The 8902-nt window shown below is 39.1% G+C and overlaps 1 protein-coding gene across 1 annotated transcript; it reads right to left on the bottom strand.

Moving 5' to 3' along the window:
- Positions 1-1081: 1081 nt before the first annotated feature.
- LOC141834065 (1-aminocyclopropane-1-carboxylate oxidase homolog 7-like) lies at positions 1082-3487 on the bottom strand. The gene is made up of 3 exons (XM_074721514.1): positions 3338-3487; positions 1599-1871; positions 1082-1492 (listed from the first exon to the last, which is right to left on the bottom strand). Exons 1-3 carry the CDS (start codon positions 3485-3487, stop codon positions 1235-1237), a joined length of 681 nt encoding a protein of 226 aa, XP_074577615.1. The 3' UTR covers positions 1082-1234.
- Between the last annotated feature and the right edge of the window lie 5415 nt (positions 3488-8902).

Here is an 8902-nt window from a genome sequence, read left to right as displayed (position 1 = left end):
CAATCATGAGGAAAATAATAATAAACTCCAATTAATCAATATCAATCTCAATCAATTGAATTAGGAATCATGACCCTAATTGATTTGGAATCAATTAGGATCAAACTCATCAATCAATTAAATTAGGAATACCTTGATTGATTCTAATCAATTAATGTATTATCATATAATTTTTTATACAAAAAATAGAAATTGCAATACACATCCATACAATCAACTCTCTTTGCAACGTTACTTTGGTACAACAAAGAGAAATTACTCCAGAAATTCTCCCTCTCTTCTCTTTCTACTTCTTGTTCTTGCATGGTATATATCATTGATAATGGTTCTCATGTATTCCTTCTTGGAGTAACTCAAGAATCAAACAGTGCTTCCCTCTAAGTTCTTTTCTTGAACCAGTGCTTGACATCAAGTCCCCATCACCTTTGTAGCTAGGCGATAGAGCATCCCTCCTTTTCTTGCTACAAATTTGACTTATGAGACAAGAAGGAGAAAATGTTTAAAAGTTTTGCATATCAAATTGAATAAGTCAACAACTATCTACTTTAGAAAATATAATCTACTCTTTCAAGCTCATGATCTTAGTGAAGCCATTGATGACACCTATCCTTCTCCAGAAAAAGATAACTCAACATATGATGTATGAATAAAAAAGGACAAACTAGATGACCTAACATATGATGTGTGAATCAAGAAGGACCAACTAAGTCCAAACGTGGCTGATCTTGATGCACACATAATCCATTCTTCCTATGATTGTTGGGCTCGATAGTTCTTATCAAGCCTAAGTCCCATTTTAGGCCTTTGCCTCACTCTCTCAAACTTGGGTTGTTTACCTCCAAATGTAGCTTATAATACAATGTTGGGATAGCTCCATCAACTAATATATGGAATTCATCAACACCATCACCAATAATCTAGCTGTCATCCATCATCTAATATATGAACCATAATGTATGTCCCTAGTGACTTACTCTTGTAATATGATAACTTCATTAGCAGAATGCATATAATAATTGGGTCAATCTAGGGGAGATAAATAAACACGTATTTGAACAATTCAAACATGGGGTGCGCACTGTTAGAATGTCCAAAATCCAAGTATAGTTTGAGAATTTTGTCGGTCTTCTACATTCACCATTAGTCTATATATGGAGTTTATAGTGACAGAAACAACGCTCATACAAATCTTGATAACATCACTTATTGTTACAGCACACTGGCAACACCTCTACTAACTCAGCCTGAAATGTGATATGGTGGATTTGCCATCCAGTCCTCTGGAGTAGTAATATGCCACATAATCTCTCACCATAATTTCCTTGTACAGAGGAGGGTTTTCCTCGGATATGAGCTCCTTGATAGGACCATATAGCCTTGTGGAACATGGATGAAAATGAGTGCTAAAAAAGCATGCTATGGAAATTCTTGGGCCTTCTCTATTTGCCACCACCCTGTGTTCCACGCTCTTGAACCTATCATTGGAGATCAGCTGCGAGTATTGCGCATGGAGTGTCATCAGATTTCAAACAAGCACTAGGAGTTTGAAATTGTTGATGAAGTTATATGTCAAGTTACAGAATTTCAGGTCATATTACCTGAAGGAGATCAGCAATGTTTATGACCAGAGCTCCGGGAATCGGTGGAACCTCAACCCATTTATCATTATGAAGAACTTGCAGTCCGCCAATATGGTCCTGGAGAAGCACAGTGAGGAAACCAGGATCCGAGTGGGCGCTTGTTCCGATAGCAACTTCTGGTTCAGGGCAAGGTGGATAGTAGTGACAGAGTAGGATTTGTCCCTGGTTGCATTCCATTTCCTCCAAATATGAAGGGTTGAGTCCAAGAGCCTCAGAAAGCAACTCAATTAGCTAAGATTGATTTAGTGGCCGGATTTGGGCATAAAAAGAAGTCACAAATGTTAAGAAATGAAGAGAAAACAAAGAAGGATTAAAAGTGTAGGAATGAAGCTTGTGAACCAGTGGAGAATCAAATATAAGAAGGGTGTGCCAAAAGGGGATGGTTTGTACAAATTTTGATCTTGGAAGCTTCTTATGGATCAGTTTCAAGGGCAAATGATTGATCTATATTTGTAGAAATGCATTGAGTTGAGAAAGCAAAGAATTTAGCATGCCAAATGATCAGTTTGAAATCAAACAGAACAAAGAAAAACAAAGAAGAAAAGAGAAATCCAAGAAACAATTATGAGAGGTTTTGAAGTTGGGAATGAGTTTGGCTTGGATTGATTCAACAAATCATTTGAACTCAGTTAAAGAAGTGGGATGGATGTGTGATAATCATGTCTACAAACTCAGATTCGAAATGGAGAAGAAAAACAGAAAAAAATCAGAGCAATAGAGAAAAAAATCAAAAGAAAAGGAAGTTTGTATCAAGTTTCAAGTGGAGTTTCAAGAATTTGATCGGTTGAAGAACCACGAAAACCTACCCCATTTCAGTTGCTTTCTAAACCAAAAATTTAGATATCAAGTGGTCATAAATTATGCTGCAACAGATCACAAAAGAATCAAGAAAAACAGAAAAAATAGAAAAAAGTAGAAAAAACAATTTTATTTCAGCTGAGTTTTGAGCATTTTTTGAGCTACTGATCCGAGCTCTAATTGTACATACATTTGCATGGATATTAGCATTATCAATCAAGCTTCATCATGGAAAAAGAATGGAAGCAAAACAGCAAGAAACAAGAGAGAACAAGCAAAGTATTGATGAGTGACATTTTCTGCGGGTAGATTAGGGCTAGATTGGACTGTTTTGGACCATATTTCATATCATAAGTAGGGATTTTGGACTATTTCTTTAATTTGGATAAATTTATGGGCTTTATTGAAATTTGCATTAATTTATAGAAATTTATGGATGTTAATTTGTGCACTTTATTTTTACAGGAAATTAAATTTGAAGGATGGTTCGAGTCCGGGTCAAGTCAGAGTCAAATGGGTTCAATTGGATTCGAAATCAACTTAGTCCAAGCTGATGGTTCAACTCGTGTGCGGTTTGAAGATCAATTTAGATCAATTCAAAGAAATCAGTTCAACACAAGATAAATACAGGCTAAATCAATCGAATGGTTCAGCTCAAGTCCAACCCAAGCTCAATTCAGATTCAAGTTCAGCAAGTTGATTGAGCTGAACCAAAGCCTACATCAAGCCAACCCATTAATCAAGCAAACCCATTAATCAAGCCCGGCCCACTTTCCTTTATCCAGCCCAAATCAAGCCGGTCTGGCCCAACATCAAAACCTGGTCCAATTTCTGCCGGTTCAATTGCAATTGACCGGTTCAGTAGATTCGGCCGGTTCAGTGGCTTTGCGTTAAAGCACGAAGCGGTTCACAGGGTTCCAGAGCTCGCGATTAGGTTTTTTCTCTCCTCTTCTTTCTCGCGACGCGTTCTTCGCCGGGCTCCCGTCGTGAGTGCCTTTTCTTCCCCTACCGCCTCCACCCATCGCGCCTCCTCCGTTCATCACCTTCATCTCCGATCAGCCACAAGGCGGCAGCCGGCGTCAACAGAGGGCGATTAACTCCAACAACACCGCAGGGGAGACGTCGTGGGTGATTTGCTCCGGCGCTACTCCTCTTTACCATTCAAGTCTCCAGCCATCGTGGGTGGTTCGCTCCGGCGATGGTGGTCGTAGCACCCGCAGCAGTGATTACGGCGTGGGTGATTTGCTCCGCCGGATTCCCTGTCTGACCGCATCCATCAGAGACCGGCACGGGACGCCGGGCTGAGCTCTGGCCGCACTTTCCACCGAGGAATGAGGTAAGGGTTTCCGTTTGGTTTCTAACTCCTGTCTGTGGTTTGCAGCAGGAATGGAGTTCGACGGTGGCTGATTTCTTTCTTCCCCGATTTGAGTTCGTCGGAATCGGCCAATTCCGGCGACGCTCGACCATTCCCTATTGTTGTGACTCGTTCAAAATGGCATCAAGCTTCTGTTCAGGGTTGATCAGGAGCCACCAATTCCCTTCCATTCGCCTCCACTGCATCTCATCCCCTCCCCTGTCTTCTGTTCTGAACCGAAAAGGGAAGGAACACCCTAACACTAACCCTAGATTACATTGCTGTTCTTTGTTTCTGTTTTGTTCCTTTATTGCAAATCAAAACCCCCCAACATTGTTTGTTCTTGCTGTTGTTTCGGTTGAACATGAAGAGGGAGTGATATTAGTTGTTTCCTGTTCTTGTGTTTATTGATTGGTTTCCTCAGAACATCAATTGTAGAGTTTGGGTTGTAGCTAAAAGGCTCCATGTTAAGCTGTTAAGATTTGTGTTGTAATTCTATTTTGTTGGGCAATAAAGATGTTTTTTGTTTTTTTCAAATGGATTTTCTGGTTGATGTGATGAAGATTTATTTTGAGGAGTCAAATTTGAGTATCAATTGAATGTTTCAACTGCTTGTTTAGAGTTATGATTAGCATGAAGGCAGAATGTTCTGTTAATGGTTGTTTGTTAGTGGATGGTGAGTTGTTAGCCATTTAAGTATGAACTTGAACATGATGTAACCGATGGTGATATTTGTTGGATTAATGTTCTTGAACACATTGATGTTGTATTATATGTTGTGTGATTTCCCGATTTATTGTAATTAATGTACATGGTATGAGGGATTCATGTTTGTATAATTATGTAGGTTGAAGATTGTACTCAATTCATTTGGTTGGAATTCATGGTTTGTTTTGAATGTTTAGTTGTTTTAATGGATTTGGTTGTGTATGTTGGTTAAACTGAAAGATTGAACTTGTGTTAACAGTGATTCATTTATGTTGATGATTGAGTTGTTAGTTTGGTGATGATCCTATGTTGAGCATGTTCAAGTTATGTTGTGTTGTTGTAATGCATTAGTTGTGTGTTGTAAAGCTTGAATAACATGGATTTATTTATGTTGGCTAATTGTGCGATGTAAATATGAGATGTATGTAGTTGTAATTATGTTGTTGTAAGTTTAGAATAAGATCATGATCATTATTTAATAAATTGTAGAAATTATGTGTGTATGTGTTACGTTATAGTTGTATATTGAAATTGTAGATATGTTGTTTAGATGTATATTGTTAGTGGGTTGGTTTGTATAAGGTGAATGTATCATTGTGTAATAATTGTAGGTTTAGGAATGTAAACTTTGTATATAAGAATTCTTTTGTTAATTATTAATTTAATTGTGAATAAATGAAATTGCTTGTATTTATTAAAATGAATAAAACTCAATAAGGCCCCACACCATGAGTCTAGGATATAACATCCGGTCATTGAGTCCATGAGAGAGACGACCCGGACCTCCCTATACCATTTAAGGCGATAATAAGAGGTTTGGTAAATAAATAATTAATTAATTTTGATGGGTGTAAGTGACACATTCAATAAGGGAATAATGTAAATGATAATAATAAAACTCCCATACAAACACACCGCATCACAAATCCAATTTCAGAAATTTTTGGAATAGAACGTGCCAATGATACATTGAAATTGCGGGTTCGTGTGAGGTGAATTTTGGTTTTTGATGATTGGATGCTATTTCTTATCTCTTGTGAAACCTAAATGTGAAGAATTGGATTAAACTTCAAATGGAAAACAAAAATGACACATTTGGTGAGTTTTGAGGAAAAATGAAGAAAAGAGGAGTTTGTATCAACAAGGAGAACCTAATGGGTTTGACTTATCCATGGATTTGGGCTCTGAATAGAACATGGAAACAAATGGAATGCAAAAGAATTTCAGAAGTTAGGAAGGAATTGCAAGGGTTCATTGATTAGCATTTAACTATGTTGGGTCCAAAAGGATGTTTGTATCTCCACAATGGCATGATATTGTCCACTTTGGGCCTAAGCCCTCATGGCTTTGTTCTTGGGCTCTCCCCAAAAGGCCTCATGCCAATGGAGATACTTTTCATCCTTTTAAACCCATGATCTTTCCCATGTGTTTTAGATGTGGGACTATGTTTGCACCTTTGCAACCCAACAATCCCCCCCTCAAACAAAGGACCACAGACCCCCCCTCAAACGGAAAGCCTCCGTTTGATGTCTGAATCTTTGACCCACTAGGACTTCCTGCCCCTCGGTCCACCCTGACCTACTAGGACTTCCTGCCCAGCCGCAACCAGGACTTCCTGCCCCTCGGTCCACCCGACCTACTAGGACTTCATGCCCAGCCGCAACCAGGACTTCATGCCCAGCCGCAACCAGGACTTCATGCCCCTCGGTCTACCCGACCTACTAGGACTTCCTGCCCAGCTGCAACCAGGACTTCATGCCCCTCGGTCTATCCGACCTACTAGGACTTCTTGCCCGGTGTCTGGTCCTCTTGATTCAAACACGGGAGCCCCTTACTTCCTTTGTTTTTTAAGGTTCAACTCACATGGTTGGATCCGGATCATGGCTCATCCGGCGGTTAGTCCGGTGAAGAGCAACCTCGCTCTGATACCAATTGTTGGGTCCAAAAGGATGTTCATATCTCCACAATGGCATGATATTGTCCACTTTGGGCCTAAGCCCTCATGGCTTTGTTCTTGGGCTCTCCCCAAAAGGCCTCATGCCAATGGAGATACTTTCATCCTTTTAAACTCATGATCTTTCCCATGTGTTTTAGATGTGGGACTATGTTTGCACCTTTGCAACCCAACAAACTATACCCATGTCTACCACCTCACTCACTCTTTCCTTGAAATTTCTTTTCTCTTGAATTTGTCTTTCTACATTTCCTAATTCCTTTGTTTCAATTATTGATTCCTTACATTTTCAGTAAGCCTAGTATATGTGGATTCCCAATTAAGATTGGTAGTAGAGAGTAGAAAACAAGCAAGCCTATGGAAATGCATGAAAACTAAGTTGCTTGAGTGAGCTCCATTTCCTTTTGATCATGAATTAGAATTTAGGATGAGAGCCACTGATATTATCTATTGAAAACAACCTCGAGAGATTTACTTGATGCATTTTTCTCAATTAATCATGAAAGGTGAAACTTACTATGCGGTTAACCGAGAACAAGGGTTAGTCCATGGATTTAAGCTTTTAAAATTCTACAACTTTAGATAATTCCCTTTTAATTGTTTCTAATCATGATTGAGAATGATCTAGAGGGGGTACGATCTTAGTTTATTTTATTGGCTTGAGCAAGATGCTCAAGGGTAAGTGTGGGTGAATTTGATGATTTAGGATTTTTATGATTTTAATCGATTCAATTTTGGGCTTTTACATGAAAATAAATTATGAAATGCATCGATTTGATCTTAATTGTCCTATATTGCATAATCTGAAGCTTGATTATAATTTTTATGATTTAATGGTAATTTTTGCATTAATTTAGTTTTAATTGATTTTAGGGTTCAAATCGGATCAAGCCCGAGCTCAATCGTGGTTAAATCGAACCAATTTGCCCAAATTGATCAAGCCAACATAGAGGACATGACCTAGATCAAGCCCGATTAAAATCCGTAAATTTTTTGGAAACCCTAAGCTGCCCTAAACCTCAGATCAAGTTCTGACCGTTGGATCAGAAATCAAGGGCTGAGATTAATGGTTTAATCAGCAGTATAAAACCTTGGTTTTAATCGGATGAACAGTGTCTTCGCTACTGTTCATCGTCCCGACGCAGTTCCTCTGCTCGGTGACATAGCAGCACAGCAAGTCCCGTCCACCCAAACTTCTTCCATCGCGTTCCTTGATCCAAGAGGAGTACGAAGCCGGCCGATTGGGTATTCTCCGGCGGCTGGAAGGCGCGCGACGGCGAGGGTATCTCCGGCGAGCGCCACCCCTGTTTTCTCGTGTTCCAAGCATCCGCTGAGCAATCCGGAGCCACAAGCCATTGGAGGGGTTCTCCTAGGATCGCGTGGCACCCTTGCATTGACAGAAGCACCATCGGAGCAAGAAGAAGCAGTGGATTCCGATTTTGCCAGCTCAAACAGCTTCTGCACCTAATTGTTCTCGGCCGGAGAGGGTTTCTTCGGGTCGTGGATGGTTCGGGTTGCAAGAAAACCACACCAAAGACCGTCTTCAAGCTTCCAAGGGATTCAAGAGCTTGTTTGACACCAAGCTAAGGAGAAGCAATCGGAAGAAGAGGGATGGATGCATTTTGTAGTTTCTGATTCTGCATTTCTAAAATTTCTGATTTCGATAGCTTAGTTTTTGATTTCCGAATGTTGATGTTACCTTGTTGAATTAGTCATTAGGTTAATGCTTGGTTTTTGTTTGGATTTTGGTTTGCGTTAGAGATTGTTTAGCTGAGTTTAAACCCATCTTCTTGCAATCTGATTTCAAGTTCCTGATACCTTGGATTTGACACTGTTCCGTGCCAATCCGAAGTTCACTGTATCACAGTGAGTTTAGCTAGGTTTGAAGGCTTGGTTTCATTTTAGGAATTACACATCAAGTTCCATTGAATTGAATCGATTTGTTTTGTATGGCTTGCATCATTTGAACAGAAACCCATTTAGTTTGCAATTAGGCTCGGTTACTGATCCAAATAGTTAGGGTATTTATACTGCATTTAGGACTTCTAAACAGCACATTCGATCTATGAATTTGGACTTCAACAACAATAGACTTCAATTTTGAATTTTAGAATTATCCTAATCGGCATTTCATTCTGTTTCATGCTTAATCATATGAATTGTTTTAATTGCTAGTTGTTGTCGTATTTGAATTGGTTGTTTCAATTGATTTCAATTGCATTTCATTAGATTATTGCATTTTCATTTTCATTTCATTCCGAAAATACCAAAACCCCCATTTACATCCGAAAAACCCAAAAAGAACGACACCCAAGCTCAATTTAAGCGATTTTCTATTAGTCCTTGGAAAAAACACGATTTGAGACCCCTATACTTGATTTATTCGAATTAATTGTGGGTTTTCGATAAATTTATAAATTCTAATTTGCAACCCTACTCGTGACACAT

Source organism: Curcuma longa, chromosome 8 (genome assembly GCF_044706935.1).
Source record: "Curcuma longa cultivar G26 ecotype Majalengka, Jawa Barat chromosome 8, ITB_CL_G26_1.1, whole genome shotgun sequence".
Lineage (NCBI taxonomy): Eukaryota > Viridiplantae > Streptophyta > Magnoliopsida > Zingiberales > Zingiberaceae > Curcuma > Curcuma longa.
The sequence above is the reverse complement of the archived record's forward strand: the minus strand, read 5'-3'. Positions and strand labels throughout refer to the sequence as shown.